The 17,993-nt window shown below is 36.9% G+C and overlaps 2 protein-coding genes across 2 annotated transcripts in view; one reads left to right on the plus strand and one right to left on the minus strand.

Annotated features, from left to right (window-relative positions):
- Window positions 1-768: 768 nt before the first annotated feature.
- Window positions 769-9,446, minus strand: LOC117104633 (FAS-associated death domain protein-like). The gene is made up of 4 exons (XM_033245502.1): window positions 9,311-9,446; window positions 7,182-7,768; window positions 6,135-6,167; window positions 769-5,300 (listed from the first exon to the last, which is right to left on the minus strand). The coding sequence occupies exons 2-4, from the start codon at window positions 7,750-7,752 to the stop codon at window positions 5,035-5,037; spliced, it is 870 nt and encodes a 289-aa protein (XP_033101393.1). The 5' UTR covers window positions 7,753-7,768; window positions 9,311-9,446; the 3' UTR covers window positions 769-5,034.
- A 1,921-nt stretch (window positions 9,447-11,367) lies between these two features.
- LOC117104634 (alpha-2-macroglobulin receptor-associated protein-like) overlaps window positions 11,368-17,993 on the plus strand; it is a 9,678-nt gene continuing 3,052 nt past the window's right edge. Inside the window, exons 1-6 of the mRNA XM_033245503.1 lie at window positions 11,368-11,453; window positions 12,752-12,938; window positions 14,348-14,492; window positions 14,781-14,900; window positions 15,859-15,969; window positions 16,940-17,187. Of these exons, the coding sequence (XP_033101394.1) occupies window positions 12,759-12,938; window positions 14,348-14,492; window positions 14,781-14,900; window positions 15,859-15,969; window positions 16,940-17,187 (804 nt within the window). The 5' untranslated portion in view covers window positions 11,368-11,453; window positions 12,752-12,758. The remainder of the gene's footprint in view (window positions 11,454-12,751; window positions 12,939-14,347; window positions 14,493-14,780; window positions 14,901-15,858; window positions 15,970-16,939; window positions 17,188-17,993) is intronic.

Consider the following 17,993-nt stretch of genomic DNA (forward strand, 5'->3'; position numbering starts at 1 on the left):
TCCAATAGGGTCTCAAAATTTTCGAACATTGCAGGACCCAGAAAACAATCAAACGGAATTTTAAGTAATTTCCATAACTATTTCATACGCAGTTGTTTCCATAATTTTCAAAAAATGAGTTGTGTATGAACAATGTACAATAGGCTTTTACAATAAGACTTGTAGCCATGCACCCGGAGTTACACCGTGAATAGTACATGTTTACATTTAAGTAGGTACGTCCTACTTAGTCCGTAAGCACAGGGTCGTTTGCACCAGTACACCTGGGTAACCCCATACTCGTCTCGAAAGATGTACTGGGTTCTTTTGAGTGCACAGGAGCTAATTGTGTACATTGGGCCTACGGTTTATACTGTAGTCCTTATCCAAGAAGACTCATGTTCCACCACCAGAACCACAGGTAAGCATGCCATTCAAACCAGCGCGGATATTATGGCTGTAGGTTGCGATGACCTGGGCTTAACCACTTGGCCATATGCAGGAGTTCCAAGTCTCTTCTGAAATTTGGACGGCCTCTCACAATGTAATTAAATCTGCAAGTTTTTACTACTGTGTTGCCCCTTTAGTATCATGTGTCGATGGGTGTTGCCAAAATAAAATTATGCGTGCAAAGAAAGCTCATTTAAACCATGGAAGAATCCTGGTAATTACTTCTTCCAACTTCGGACCCCTGCATATGAGTTGCAATTTGACATGATATGCAACACAACCAATAGTGATTGGTAGCAGTAGCAGACAGAATGACTATCCAATACTCAAAACACAAAATCTGATAGAAATCCATCTCTTTTATTCACATAAATAATGTTGCCATTAGAAAATGAGAATGCTACAAGGATGAAATTTTGAACCACTTGTGCAACAGAGCAGTATATGTAGGTTGTTGCCCTATATTATTTCTGTGTAAACTGCATAGCGTATTATAATATAGCATTAACTTTATCGCCTAAATATGTACCCTCAGTTAATTTTAGAGATCAATTCTTAAAAAATGAATATGTAAAAATCACATTCAACAAAGTAAGATAATCAAAACAGAAGACATATTGTCCCCTAAAAATGACTGCATATACTAGGCTTAAAATAGCAAATTATGATTGAAAAACAGGGATCGTCTAACACCATACACTGCTTAAAATTTGAGGTCGCTCTCGCGCTTAAGGGTAATATTGCCTATGATTAAAAAAATATCTAATTTGTAGTCATCTCGCTAAATATAAATCATAAGCTGTACTTAAAATAGGATTAGTTTTGTTACACACTAAAAATGGCACACTACACCAGGGTTGAGTTGAGTTTGCTTTCTATCTTAAGTAAAACGCTCAACCAATTAAATTGAGCTGCCTAGAATATAGCGGGCCGGGCAATACGTTGCATGTGTTACAGTTTTCTGGAAGAGTAAATCATGTCAGATAAAAACTTCTCTTGCTAGTTTTTTAATCAGATCAAACTAGCAGCATCAACAGCATTAGAGAATACAATGACAGCAGCTTGTGTCAGTGGGATAGGACACGACAGAAAAATCAATCGTAAGAAAAATGCTGATTCTTAGATTCTCATTTGTAAAAATACCACCCAAAAAGTGGCAAAAAGAATACATTTCAGGAGGAGGGGGGGGGGATTTTTTAGAACAAATATATCGCTCCTGCAAATTAGTGTAACTTGGCATGTATGCCTACATGCGCAACATAACAAATTTCAGATTTTAAAAATCATGTTTGTCTTTTGTGCGGATCGTCTGTAACATGCTAATTTACTAAACTGCAATTAAGCTACTAAAATGTTAGTATGAATGAATGCAATTTTAAAATACAGGGAAATGAGATTTTTATGAACATTTAAAATCTCATAAAATGGTATTATTTGGAAGATTAGCCCTAAATATAGCTCCGTTTTTAGCCAGCTGGATGCAGTATCAAGACCATAGAAAGCAGCAGAAAGTATGAATTCTGACGGTGAAATGGGGGTCATCTTATACGCCCGACATACAAAAATCATCAAAAAATCTTCTCAAACTCTGCTGTCAGGCGAGTTAATACGGTAGGCCTAACTTGCTCATTTTGCAGTGATGTACACATTTTTAACTCGAGCATAGAAATTACTGAAGTAAACAAATGTGTACCCTGATTTTTAAAAATTATAATAAAAATAATATTAACAATTCCAGTGACTGGAAGTGCTTCTATCATTTTTCGCAGTAAAATTAAGCGTAGACATTTCTTACACTAATTTCTATGCTTAAGTAGATCATTTTTTATTTTACTTCTACTAAATTTTGAAAGGGACAATACATCTTGCATCCTAAGACAAGTGGTGGATTCAAGGGTGTCCAGCTGGTCCAGGGCACCCCATGCCCCACCTCCTAAATTTTTCAAATTAAAAACAAATTGAGAAAAAAAGAAAATTTTACTCAAATTTTGAGTCTACGAGTGCATTTCCGGCCTCTAGAGGTGCCATAATCATAAATTTCCTTCCCTCAGCCCCAACCATGGTGGAGCTGAAGTAGTATGGACCCTCCATCTGTGAAAGTCCCTCTCTGGGCCCCCTCTATTGCAAATTCCTGGACCGCCAATGAAGACCATCAAAAAATGGATCAAAACATTTCAGTTTCCAGACTGTTTTACACAAAACTCAACATGATAATATTTCTTATTCTGATTTTCAATTGGAAGCTACTAAACCTAACTTAGATATACAAAGTAAGAAATTAAAGTTTGTTAAAAGTATATTGGGTAAACACATTAACAAAGAAAACATTCTGAATGTTATAAAAACTTGATTATCATTAGATGATTAAAAAGACTTTTCAACATTTAAAACATCTGAATGCAAAAATGCAATAAAAGCTTAATTATTAATAGATAACTAATATATTTTCCGAGAAAATAATAAGAGTACCAATCTTATTTTACCACCTGAACCATGCACTAATTATTAGTGGCCCATGTGCACAAAGGTCAAATAGTCCTGTTCACTATGACACAGCATACAATAAGTTGTAATTAATATTATTTTTATAGTTTTTCTGCAAATATATCTCTTCTACAATCAGGATAAACATTTTAATCTTATTGTGCATTTACTCATTTTCATAGTATAATATACTTGCAAAGTTTTAGCTAGAAAAGTCTGAGTGTTGGCAATTTTTTTGCCTGTAAGAGCTCAATTTCTAGAATGTATCTTTAGGTTTTCTTTGTTTTACAAACTGTTCCCTGAATTTCTTGACGGTCGTGTACAGTAGGCCGAAAGTTCATCAGTGCTATAAACGGTCCATTGACAACTACTATCTTTAACAATTGCTATAGCAACTTGTATTTCAGTTATCCAACTGAAACAATGGAATCAAACTAAGAACCCACAGACCACCACCCACAGACCACCACACACGACGTAGGGTTGAACATATTATATTGCTTATTACATATTTTTTAATGGAACAGCATGTGTTAAATCGGTTTATTTACATTAATTGTTTCACATGATAGAATACTGTAACGAACATTTAATCACTGAAATTTAAGAAGTCGAAGACTAATCAATATACTTAATTGTCCTTTCGGAATTTCATTTTAGTTCACCATTAAATTAATCAAAATTCCCCTAAAAAACATTTACATGCATTTGATTTTAATTATCCAATTTTGTAGAGTTTCCTTGTACTGCATAGCTTCATAAATTTATTAATAATTGTTTAATATATGTTAAAGTTCAAGTCTTATAAACAAGTCTTAAGTCGAGCACATAATATGTTGTAAAATGGTCTTACGACTGTCTGTCAACCGATGCATCCATCTCTGCTCTCTGTGAGGTGCTTGCCATGCAACGCCATTAGCTGATTATGGGTGGCGGTCTGGGCGCATCATCATAGGGAGGCGACGGTAGGACGTAGAACGTAACGAAGTCACTAAAAATCATCTGCGCATGTGAGAACATAAGTTTTTCTAGTCGCGTGGATTCTAGGATGCAATTTGGTCAAATCTACGCATGCAGAGAACGTAGGACGCCCGGTAGGATGGTCACGCATGAAAGATTTTGTTTTAGCATCGCGCCAACAAAGCTCCCTACTAACAACGATCTGTTGCACAAGCCTCATCGTGTTGCATTCTCTATGGAATCGAGTCAGTCGACGACCACCAGCGAAGTGTGTGCCCAACTTTAGAAATCACTGCAATCAGTCAGATCAAAGATTGCAGATGATATAAATATGACAATGTATAAAGAAAATATAGTACAGTACAAGATGAAATCACTTTAGCATCCAACACCATCTTTAAGCATCAATAAAGACATTTTTCTGTTGTTGTTATATCAACTATAATAATTGTTTAATATGATATTTTTAGTCATTTTTTTAAAACTTCGAAACAAAAACCTTTATCCTATTATTTCTAAGAAAACTGAAACCATTCATCATCATATTTATGTTGTAATCTTTTTTTCATAATCATCAGTAATTTTGTAATTACACTTTAAAGCATTTTCCCCGGTTGATGCTATTTTGCAAAAAATTTTCTCAACTACTGTACTCTGTGATGTAAATGCTGACTTCGCTGTATCAACCAAATGTCAAAACGAATCCATCTTGTTCCTTATGAGAACTTGTGTTTGAAATCATTGCACAAACTGTCTTCGAGGATGTGTTGCTTGACATCTGTACAACATCCTTTCTCAACACACTTTGAGGACTTCGTGAAATTGCATCAATTGATGCAGCGTGCAAATAAAGCCAGGCACTTATTGCATCGTACGACGGTCGAACAACCGTTTGCCGATGATTTCCGGTCCCTGTGAGCGCTAGACGACACGATGCCGTCTGTAGATTTTCGGTGGCAGTCTGAACGGATCGTCATTAAAAACGATCCGTTGCGCACACGCCATGCACTGCGTACAGGCTGACGTCTGTCCGGTGCAGTAAGTGCTCGGCTTAAGCCTTAAAGTCAATTTTTAAAGGTTCAAGACAAAAATCTGATCCTTCTATTTCAACCTATAAAGTTTATTTATAAGCTTTCAAATAATATGAGGTTTAATTCAGTATCACTCGGTAATCTTTTTTTCCATGACATCGGCAATGTAATTAAACTCGCATTTTCGTAATGCACTTATTAGTGCTGCTTTGGTGGCTGCACTTCTGTTGTTAATCTGCCAAATCTTTAAGGACTCTCTTGACTGCTCTCGTAGATTGTTTGGATGTTTCACCATGATGCAATCAATGTCGGCCTCCGTGACCCTGAGACGGCGTGCAAGTTGCCGCCAGTTCCTCCCAATGTATTTGACAACTACGTCAAACTCTTCTCTTAAGTCTTTAATAAAAAAAACATGGAAATGAAAAAAAATTTATTTACCAAATCATCAGGCCAGACAAAAAGGCAGACGTGGGATTTATTGAACACCCTGGGCCACAATAATGTATCAGTGACCCAAACATGCTCAAGCCTCTTTGTTTCTATAGTACACATGGCGGTAAATTTGTACACACGTGTACTTGTAATGTACACATGTTTTAGCTACGCGAGTTGCAAATCTCCATCTGACTTGCGCAACAGTTTCTACAGGAACTTGGGACCCTAGATATTATTCGTTCGTCTTTTTAGGCACTTGGTATAATGTACAGTGGTGGATTCAGGAAGGGGGGGGGTTCTCGCTGGCCCATTCCCCATAAAATTGTCAAAATTATTTTTTAAAAAGGAGAAAAAAAGGCCAAATTATAATCAAGTTTAGGTCTGAGAGTGCCAGTTCCAGCCACCTAGGTGTGCCACAATCATAAATGTTCTTACCTCAGCCCTAACCATGATGGGGCTGAGGTGGTTTATACTCTCCATCTGTGAAAGTCCCTCACTGGGGCCCCCACTATTTCAAATCCCTACTGTAGATCCGCCACTGATGTGTGTATCAAATCCCACTACAACAAAAGGAATAGCTTGTACTGTAAACCATCTAATTTTCGCCCTCTACATTAGATAGGCAATTCCACAGAATTCACTGAATGTGGTGAACTTATTGTTTCTTTTTCAATACTGTAAACAAATTAAGGTTATTTAATGAATTCATATTCTATTATTTTTGAAAATATTGTACACTTTACAAAATGAAAAGCAAATCCTGACTTAATAATAACAAATAATAATAATACGTACCTTCAAGGCCTTCCTGCTGAGCATCAATTAGACCTGACAGAAGGGAATAAGAAACAAAAAACATTACTTCCTGTTTACAGTATGAAAATTCAAGGTTTTTTCAGTTGTATCAAATATCTTTAGCATGGAATAAAAAAAATGCTAAATTACAGATTTTAAGGTGTATTCACACCAAATTCAAATTTTTCGATCAGAAAGCCTACGAAACTGATCAGATAATTGGAACCAGTGTGTTAGAATAGGGATGGCGCTGGTGTTAAGCGCATCGGAAAGGCTGTCAGAATTCCGATTAGGATCGGATTTAAATCATGAAGATGGTGCATATTTGAATTTTAGGCATACAGAGAGCATTAGTAGGCTTTTGAAATTGTGGTTTGGGAGAACTGAAACTTATGTATATTAGGAATCCCTAGTGCCAGACAAAGTTTTCTGCAAGATTCATGTATGTCATTGTATCAATGAACAATATCAGGCCCATATGATATACAGTTTAGGCATGATGATGTCATATCGCAGGCCCTGAAATTGTTCATGTAAGAATCTATTTCATTCCTCCATGAATTGTCATATAAAACTTAAAAATTAAATAATAATAATAGAATAATAAAATTTATTTATAATGCGTGCATCTCCACCAAGGGTGCTCAAGGCACAGACTATGGGAGCATTCATGAATACATTGCTAAGGGAACAGTGGTGGTGCCAGCAAGGGGTGGGGGACTTCCCCCGTAGAACAGGCCTGGTCCCCGGTCGTCTGACGCTACAACAAAACTGTCGGACTATAAACATTAATTTGCCTATCCAAAATGTTATTTTTATTGCCAATCAAATCACAAATATTGTGGTCCAAAAACACAATTTTGGGCCATATTAAGTTATAAAAGCTGCCCCCATGAACCCTTCCAGGATTTTTTTTTATTGCGGGACCTGTTCGAGGCTCTAGTTGGCTCTGTGGTTCAGACCACCATGTCGGACCCCTCATCAGCACATTTCTGGAGCCACCACTCAGACAAGGGTGTTGGAAAATATTGGTTGGTCATACTGTACCTGACTTTCCTTGGTACTTCTCTTCGTATGTCTCAACATCTTTAGCAAGTTCCAGTCGACCAATTTGTTTCATGAGGTCCTTCAAAACAGAGGTTTCATTTTCATCAAGCACAATAGCTCGTTCCAGATGGTCAAAGATTTCTAAAGAAGTCTGCATCGTAGCTCTCTTGTCCGGTGTAAATCCTGGGTAGTTGCGACACAAAAATTTCAATTGTTGGACTTCACTGTCATTCAATGAGTGATCAAATTTTGTAAGTAAATCATTGTATTTTGTTGTTTGCGTTTCCTTCGTCAATGCCCATTTTTTCTCGTACTCAACCAGTTTATTTGATTGTTCAATTCTGCCCAGTTCCTGCATAATACTCACTAACATTGAGACATCATTTTCACTGAGAAGATTTTTTCGTTCCATCAGTTCGATAAGTTGTAACGGGTTGTCAATGTCTTCCAAAGCTGCTTTTCGTATATTTCCAGATTTCGCACACAGATGCTTCCAGCTTTCAAAGTCACTGCCACCTACTAATGCCAATCCTTGCAAAACCTTAGTATACTCAAAACTCTTTCCGGCCATGACTAGAAGTTCTTGTCTATTCAAAAATAAATTAAATGAGGATATATAACTAATTTCAGTATTTAATTTAAAGCCCCAATCCCAGCAAAATTTTATTTTTTAAAGAAAAATATTATTTTTATGGTTTATAAATAAGATTTCCGGACTGTAAAATAAGCAGTGGCAGATTCAAATTTTTAAAAAAATTAAGAGAAAAAAGTAAATTATATTGGAATCTGAGAGTGACATTTCCAACAATCTAGAGGTGCCATAATCATAATTTGCTTACTTACCGGTACGTAACCCCAACCATGGTGGGGCTCAGGTAGGACCAGATCGTAAAGTATAGCAAAAATTAGGCACAGAATTCCATCCCCATATTTTGGAAAAAAGGGCTGACATCTGCTCAATTTTTGTCAAATATTAGGCCTTCTCTCAATGTACAACAAATGTGAAAGGAATAATTATGATTCCATGCATTTATTTTCCTAGCGGTTTTCTGCGCAAATTTGAGTTGGAGATATTTTCTGAGCAAAAAAAAATTTTTTCAGTGTGTAGGTAATATAGACCTTTCATCTGTGAAAGCCCTGCCCTGAGCTTTTTCTATTTCAAATTCCTGGATCCGCCATTGATAAGGCCCACACGAGAAATAATGTAGCCCTCCAGCTATGCCTTTGTAAAATAAGGCCTACGCGAGGAATATGTCATCCTCCCACCAACCCCAAATTTTTTCCCTAGCAATTTATACGTGCAAAATTGAGCTGGTTGTTTAGGTAACATCCGCACAATTAAAAAACATTACCATAGGCCTATAGAGTACTATAGTGTTACGTCACGATAACATGTGATACTACTCTGTTGCTATTGGCGAGACAAAATGAATTTTTTTGTGTTTTTAGTACATTTTGATGGTAAATTATTAGGTACTTATAAATGTTTTAAGAATGCCTATTCCAGAAAGCCCAATTCTAAAGCATTAAGATTATGAAGTCATTCAGGCGTAATGAACGGTAACCAACGCCATGAGGGCACCTCCTGGAGTTGTGACGACACGACGGTGGTATTCCCTATGGATGGGGCCTAGGCCTAGAGGGTCTACTGGCTATATCTTATACCTCCCTGATCCTCCACTCAAAAAATATAAAATATTATTATATAGGCTAGGCCCTAGTAGGCTTCTTAAGGGCCTAGGCCTACTCATCACCATAAAATGTTTAAAAATTAACTTGAATTCAATTCATATTGTATTATAAAAAACACAAAAATCTAATATGGATTCTAGGCTAGGTTTACTTGTTTCCCAAGAGTCTTCTACAGAAGACCTCCTCGCTCCTCGCTCGGCCGGTCCACCCCTCGGCTTAGCCTACACCAATGCTAGGCCTACGCCAGCCACCCGGAATGATGCAAGCCCTAGGCCTACCAAGCTATGCTTAGGCCTAGCTAGGCTAGACCCGCCAGCCCGCCCAGCCTAGGCTAGGCATAACGTACGGTACATCCTTTGGTTTATTCATAATAGCTAGGATTAAACCTAGCCTAAGCTTCTAGCTAGAAAGTTCTAAATTCAACAAACTTAACGTACACCTTTACTTTACATGACAAGATAGTTAACCAGTTTGTTTTCACCGATCCTTCTTGGATACACAAGACCTAGGCTTAGCCTCCTTCCTAGGTCATTGGTTTTGGTTGGGGCGGTGGTGTCTCTTTTATGATTTTACTATGGAGCGTCATTGGTGTCATATAAACAATAATCGGTAAAACTCCTGGTCTGTTCGCAAAATAATCACGCGTTGGATGGGGACTAGATTGTTGATTTTGGCCTACAAAACTTGTGTTAGAATAGTAGGTTCTATAGTCCTCACTCCCATAATTAGTATATAGATCTAACTGCATTCTGTTTAAAATTAATTTTCTACCTAGGGATAGTGTTTGTTTGTTAATAACTTTTCTTTGCTGTTTTTTTTTTATATTAAGTGCAATACTTATTTCTCTATTTCTTTAATGTACGATAAAATTTTTTATCCGTGTAAGATCATTCTATTACATAAGCAATGTTCCTTCTTGTTAATATTTTTACTGTTTAAATTCACATTATATAGATGTAGTAGTGTGTATTTTTTGTGTTTATTAAGCCTTTGAATCTTATTATTTGATTAATTTATTTTGCTATTCTTTTAAATTTCCCTTTAGATTAAAGTAATACAGTTACAGGATAGGTTATTAACCCGAGTTGCATTCCATTTTCTATAGTCAAGAATATGCAATACTCTACTATTTCTTGGTAGATTGTTCCCCCTGGATTTAGTCAGAGTATTGTACATTCCTGGTCCTATAAGGGAAGTGTCCTGTCCACCTAAACTTAATGGATGACCGGAACCAAGATAGGGAATGGAAAGTGACTTAGGGGTGTTAACCAATACTAGGAACCAATAAGAATTAAATTTTCTTATGATTAATAAAAATAATAAACCAACGGAATACGTCAAGACGCGAACAAGGAGGAGTCATATCCTTCTTTAAAGCACTCTGAGCAGTTTGATAGAGTTGAGAGTCAAAAAGAAATCCAGTCCAGTGAGAGGAGAGCGGTACCTCAGCCCGAGGGCCGTAGCTCTGGCCATTTGGCTATTCCATCAGAGTACTGTACCAACATAATGCTACTATTAAATGGGGCAGAGTCTACACCGTCCAACTCTGATCGAACTGACTCTAAATGGAGATCGGGTAGGCTGCTGTTCCCAATCTAAAGTTTAGTAGCTGGCGTATTATAATTTTTGTTACAAGTTTCGAGATTTATGCTGGAGGAATACCCAGGCCCATGTCTGATCGACATGGGATGTTTGATGGTGTTACCTCGGATAGACGTTTTGATTTCAGGACTGATGATTGACTTGAATCGCCATTTGCCATTCCTTCTCAAGTTGGATTCGCTTCTATATTTTATAACTTTGTTTTGGACTTCTTCTCTATTCCGTCGCTGTTCCTTCTGGTTTGCATATCATCGAACACTATTAATATTATTGGACTGTTTCTGAATAGACTATGCCTATCGTGTTTTATCTTCAATTTGTTCTCACGTGAGTAGTTGTTAGGTTAGTTTAAGTTCCCGTTTAAATCCCCCATTGTAATCCCCTTATATTTAATAAATACTATAGTTGTGTTAACATAGAAAGGATTTTGTAGTTTTCATTTATGGTTGCATAAGCTTACTGACTGAGCAGCGCGTAACTGGGACCCGAGCTCTCACGATGAATTAAGTGACTGTTCGCTTACTATCAAGTAGTGGTAAACATCCGCTACATATATATTGCTATTTTCAGGGCCGCCAAGAGGGAAAACTGTAGCAGGGGCAAGATTTGGTGTGGGGTCCCCATTTACGAGCAGCGCAAAGCACGAGAAAAATTGCGCCGAAGCAACCAACATTTTCTCCAAATCCAATCTGGAGAAGCCCATTATTAGGGGACCCATGCCACTACTGAGGGTCCATGATGATCGTAATTATCATTTTTGAAAAAAAAATATTGAAAAAGAAAATACTAGCCTGCAACTTCTGTATGTTCCTTCATTCACGTGACTTTGTTTCGGCTTGGAAGTCTATTGTCTATGTCACTGAAGTGTTCGTTGAACTATTAGCGCGCCATAGTTAAAAGTAGTTATAAATTGAGGGCGCCAGGCGGATAATTGATACCGCCAGAGAGATCGTTCTTTGGAAACAGTCGGACTGTAAAGTAAGTGCTTTTTATTATTACTGTACTGTGATGGTACAGTAATGTTTATAGTTTTACAGTAGTGTGTGAGGTTGTATTTATTTTAATTACTGTAATCTTTTGTGTGTATTGCATCCGAGAATAAGCATACTGTACCGATAAATACCTGTCCATGTTTCGTGCATTTAGGTTTGAGCAGTATTAGAAAGAGGTGGTGTTCAGGCCTGGTGGTGTTTGGTGGACTGTGGTTAGGTAACACAATCGAACCAACCAATGAAACTTGGCCAGATCACCATAAACAAAACAAGATGCAGGAAACTGTACCACCAGCCAGTGGCGGCGAAAGCAGGGTGGTATCCCCCTCCCCGACCCGGCCTCGTCGGACACGATTCGTCACACCTTAAAGGGTGAACAAAGTAATTACAAAAAATCCAAATTAAAAATAATGTGCTTGAAATAAACCAGTTTAAAACCCAAAACTTAGCCCCACGTCCTCTAGCTAGGCTTCCCCTTCCGAATAAGGACTCAGCCAGAATTTTCATCAGATCATGCAAGACAACCTCTCCAGACTCTCCCCCTCTCCCATCCCAGCTGGGCAAATTGATATCACTGTGAGTACTACCAGTTCAGTGTATACGGATATGGTACTTTCTTCTAAAGCCGATCGACTGTCACCTAATGTATCAAGAGATTGATTCCAGCATCCCTTGCGTCTTTATGCAAGATTTTGTTTCCAGCATATTAAAACTTAAAATTTTTATTTTGTTTTTGTTTGCCTGGAGAATGCCTAATTCAACTCAACAAGATACCCAGCTAACAATATTACATTCAAAGAACTTTATAATAAAGTTTACAGTTTGGTGATAAAAATGCTTGTAGAACCATATGCGCATTTATAACCTAATTTCACGTCACAATGTTTGAACGTTTTTACAATGTTGTGTAAATGTTATTATGTGGCATACCTACACACAAATTTCACGAACGTTATAAGGACGTTTTGTGTTTGCTGAGTATTATGTCTTTCAAAAAAAAAAATCAAATGATAATAATATATTTATCTTATTTTTATTTTATTCATTTAACATGGTCAAAGGATTGTCAACAGTGATTATTAATCACTGTCTTATATAAGTTACAATCCCATAAAGTCAAACATAAAGTCAAAGTTTAAAACATTCCTGTACAAAAGAGAAAAAAAAGGTAAACCTTTCATCAACTATTTTGAATGCAAAACAAATAAACAAATACTAACATCAATGAATGCTACAATTTATGATTTTTTTTTAAATTTTACATAAATATTGATCACCTTTTAGGAAGAAAATGAGCAAAATGGTGACTTTTCGTTGGACCCTCCTGATCGTCGTCTTCATCTATATGTCTCATGTTGGTTGCCAAGCCCAAAAGCCAGATAAGAAGAGGGAAGGCAGAAATCCAGGAAAAATGTCATCATTTCAGTTCCGATCTGTTAGGGTTAACCAGGTCTGGGAAAAGGCACAGAGGGTAAGCTTTTTATTGTTGTAATAATAGCAACGGGGCAGGAACATATGATACACGGTGACAAAGTCTCGACGTTTTGTTTTTAAGAACTTTCAAATCTCAAAGTCGTAACACAAGTCACAAATCTCTAACGTTTGAATGGTAAAAACTTAATGCATCGCCATGGCTCAGTAGCCCCTAAATTTTCAGTTACGTCTACCTCGGCGGGGTCATGGTTTTTGCTGGCTTTGCCAAATCATTTTATAATTTGAACCCAAATTTACATAACTGCCGTAACAAATAATGATGTACTAAGTTGTAGATAGTTTAATGATCAAATGGCAATTTTGTGTATTTACAGTAATATGGGCACATTATTATATATACTTATTTACAGCCTATCATACTACTCAAAACAATTGCAGTAATAGCAATAACATTCAATGATTTTACCTCTCATTCTCTTCCTTTTTTAACAAATTGAATATGCTTGATGTTTTTAAGTTGTACAAATTATGTTTCTCTTTATGTTTGATCTCTAAATGATAAATTGCCTAAAGATTTAAATGAATATTTTACACTTATTATCACTCATCCACATGGAACTAGTCAAAAATCAAAGGAAAATTTATATCAGCCGAAAGCAGTCACTACAACTGGACAATTTTCAATTACCTCTGTAGGCACCAAAATATGCAATGAAATACCAATACACATTCGTGAAATTAAACACAGAAACACCTTCAAAACCAAATTCAAAGATTTTTTACTACAACAATAGGTTGTTACTTCGATTTCCATTTCAATTTTTCTCTATGGCTTGTTTTTACATTATTATTACTATTATTGAAGCATTTGTTTTAATTTATCTATTAATTTGATTTCATAGGATGTTGAGCACGATAGGCATGAAGTTGCCTCTTTTCAACCTCCTTTTATCTAAAAAAAAATATGTTATATCATATATTTGTTTTCATTGTATATGTATGAATTTTGGTTTTTTGTTTTTTTTTATAATAAAGAAAGAATCTGAGAGATTAAATTATTTAAATATATAATTTTATCCATTTGTCGTTGCCTCTGTCAATAATGTTCTCCGTATTCGTGGCAGCGTATTATTTCGGTAAAAACTCACACCTTGAAAGACTGTCGCAAGTCTATCAGAGCATGACATCATGAAGCATTACACAGACAGATCATTTCCAATAACAATGCACTCGGACTGCCACAGTGGACTAGCAAGCATCTAGCAAGTGCTTACACAGAGCGCCCTTAAATGTATTGGTCGAAGCAGGGCGCAAAAGGATTTATTTCATAAAACATAATTGAGTCCTGTGGGAAAACCATAATTCTTCATTATAAATGATAATTAACTTTTATAAATATATACTTGAATTAATATACTTGAATTGAACTTTGGTTTTAATTATTAGATGGGAAAGAAAGGTAAGGAATTAGAAATGCTGAAGGCTGACTTGTTGAAACATGATGAAAGGGTTTCCCACCTCAAGAAGATAGAGCGAGATGGTGGTGACACCACAGGAGAACAAAGCGAAAAACTGCATAAAAAACTTACAGGTAATTTATATATTAGGGTTGTATTAATCTATATCTTTATTAATGTGATGTTAGTGTATATTCCTTGATTGTCATAAACCTTTGGTATTTACCATTAGAACATTTACTTTAGCCCCCTTTATTGTAGTTTTAATTGTTCTATATGTCTTCTTTGTTTTAATTTAAATAAACTAAATCATATTTTTAAAGAAAACAGTTGGTTTCAAAGCCTGACAGTTTTGGGTTTTTTTAGCATCTGATTTTTTTTTTTTCAAATGTATTAAATATTTTTTTTAATCTTTTTTACAGAGATCATGAAAAAACATAATATAATACCAGGTGAAAATCCGAACAAGCCATATGTACCTACGAAAGACCGACCTTTTACAGACAAACGTTTGAATGATCTCTGGAGGAAGACCCTTGATGGTACCTATAAATTTCATTATTATGCATTTCTTTAATTCATAACAATTATAACCTAAAATCCAGGCATATGTCTTTTTGACTCTTAGACTCAACAAACACTTTGCTCCAATTAACTCCTCTAGATCCCCTTTCCACAACCTTTTTTAGCCTGCAAAGATCCCCACATAAGATTAAGATGAATATGATTTTAAATATCCAAAAATTTGTATGTTGTGCTTATAAGACGACCCCACATTTTTCTATCAAACTTTGTTATTTTTAAGCTTCGTCTTCTATGCAAGAATATATATTCTCGCGTAGAATATACAGAACCAGGATTGAAATCCAGCCTTAGCCTCCATACTTTTTTTCAACTTTTATCCAAAACTTTACCAATTGATCCTGTTAAAGTTAACGAGAACAGGATTGTATTTGCACAGTAAATGTCAAGCTAACTCACATGCATCGGGGTTCAGTTGTTTGCATTCTTTTGTCAGCACTTTTGTTTGTTACCATCAATATTTTTTTCCGAAGCGATTGCACGATCCATCAAAATTTCCTCGTGACCCAGACATTGGTTTGCAACCCATAGGTTGCGGAACGAAGAATGTTGAGCTGATGGTCAAATCTGCATAATAGCACACATATAGCCTTGATGGTTTCACCTCCACATTATAGAAGTTGTTTGGCCTCCTATACAGTGGTGCCAGTAATTGTCCAATAGGGGGATTCAGGGGAAGATCCAAGGGGTGGGGGGTGTAAGGGGGCACGAAGGGACGTTTGAAAAATTTTGTATCCACCCCTGGGATTAAACTGTCTGACTCAAAGTTTGATCATTTCTTGTGGAGGAAAGCGGCATCCAGCAACCTAAGCCCTTCATCACTTGGAAAAACTGGGCAGTTTTTGTCCTTTCAGGCGACCTCTGTCCCCAACTGGTGCTACCTATGCTGCTATAAACATCTAAAATATTTACTTACAGCTGAGCATTTTGATGAGAAAGAAGTTAACATCATGAAGCAGCAATTAAAGATTCATCAAGAAAAGGTTGATCAGTATCAGGCCTTGGTCGATGGCCTCTATGGGAAGAAAGGTTAGTACCTGTTGTGTGTAGGGGTGTGAGGGCAATGAAGGCATCATTCCAAATTACAGCATACTACCCAAGTTTACACAATCACATGACCTTCAATATTAGGTACAGTATTATAAAAAGAAAACACAGCAAATAGCACTTAATACATGAATATGCATGGGTTCTGGGTGAGTCGAGTGGCCAAGCGGTAAGGCAGGGGGCGCTGCTAACTACAGCCTTAACATCGGCGCTGGTTTGAGCTGCTTCCCACCCAGGGTTTGGTTGGTAGACACAAGTCTTTTAGATAAGGACTTAAATTGGAAGGTCCAGTGTACACATCTGGTGTATGTGCACATTAAAGAGTAGGGGGTTACCCTGATGCTATGGTCCATTTCTGCCCCTGTCATTGTTGAAGGATATAAACATGAAGCTATTATAAGCACCTCTCGGCAGTAGTCACAGACAATGCCCATAAGTAATTCAGCTTAATGACACTGCAAGGTTATCCTCCTTTTTCTGTATTTGCACGAGGAGTATTTCTGCTGTAATACATGTCATTTATGTTCAATATAGCCAGTAAACTATTTGATTGAACTTGGTAACATATTCAGAATGTTTTACATATGCTACAAATAGAATTGGTTCCAAACATTTTTAAGTCTTAAAAATAGGCTCCCAGCGGGAGTGTGTGTTTATGCCTTCTTTACTGTATTGTTTCCTAATAAAGTATCCAAGTATGATATTCGGTTATCAGGAAATGTGTGGTGTTGTATTTTTTTTAATGACTTTTGTACAGTGACGAGGTACTTAAGATGACACATGACCCATCATGCACCACCACCGGATTTACCCTTTCAGCCATCTTCAACTGCCTATGCCCCCTCAGGGGGCATAGGCACAAAAATTAATAAAGAAAAATTACTCAATTCAAATAATTATAGAAATTGTTTAGCTCTACACAGTCAGTATGCTTTTATCTCTATCATTCTAGATGATGGCCCAAATTCAGTGCATGGGAGTAAAAAAGACAATCTAAGTGACGATGAGAAAAAACTATTTAAAGCTAAAGAGCTAGACCTTAAATTACATCATAAAAAGTTGAATAAGGACTTCCAGCTGCTGGCCGTGAAGACGATGCCAGAAGAGGAGAGGGGCGGTTTCAAGGAGCCAAGGATCATTAATTTCTGGAAGGAGGCTAAGCAGTCAAACTTCACTGAGGAGGAACTGTCTTCTCTAAAGGTAAGGTGGCTGGGGTGTTAATGATGATGAAGATGGTGACGATAATGGTAATGACGTTGATGATGATGGTGGTGGTGATGAGGATGATGGTGACGGTGATGGTGGTGGTGGTAGCTTCAGCAGTGGTCATTGTGATTGTGATGATTATAGTGATTGTGATGATTATGTTTGATTTTGATGATTATAGTGATTGATTGATGTGGAGTGATGATGATTGTGATCAGTGACGGGGATGCAGGTGTACAAGGGGGGGGGGACATTTTCCCCCTCGGTAACTTTCTCTCTCCCACCCCCAATCATATCAATCACTTTGCCTACACTTATCACTATCAATACCAGCAATGTTTTAATTTTTCCCTTATCTTATTTTTAAGACACTGAAAGCTGGAAGCCTTTATGATGACGCTTGTAACATACATGCTAGAGTCGAGTGACAGTTGCAGCGTGTACGCCCTACTTTCCCCCCCCCCCTAAAATTTTCCTTCCCCCTCAGTTTTCAGACGCTGGAGCTGCCACTGACTGTGATGATGATGCTGATGATTATTGTGGTGATGGTGCTCATGAAGGTGATGGTGATAATAATGTTGAAAACAATGTCGATGATGACATGTTACCCAAGCCAACCAACACAAAATGTTGAAAAATGAATTGTTGAAGTTCAATAGATACTTTAACCATAAATTTTAGCCCTGTGGTTACAATTTTTCCACAACAAAATACTTCTAATGTGTTATTTTTAGTGCTGACCAATCAACCTTGTTCTTTATGGTACCGTTATTAAGATAAATCTTAATTCATCATGACCA

Source organism: Anneissia japonica, unplaced genomic scaffold, assembly GCF_011630105.1.
Source record: "Anneissia japonica isolate Jap-2015-1 unplaced genomic scaffold, ASM1163010v1 scaffold287712_len2945570_cov188, whole genome shotgun sequence".
NCBI classification, from domain to species: Eukaryota; Metazoa; Echinodermata; class Crinoidea; order Comatulida; family Comatulidae; genus Anneissia; species Anneissia japonica.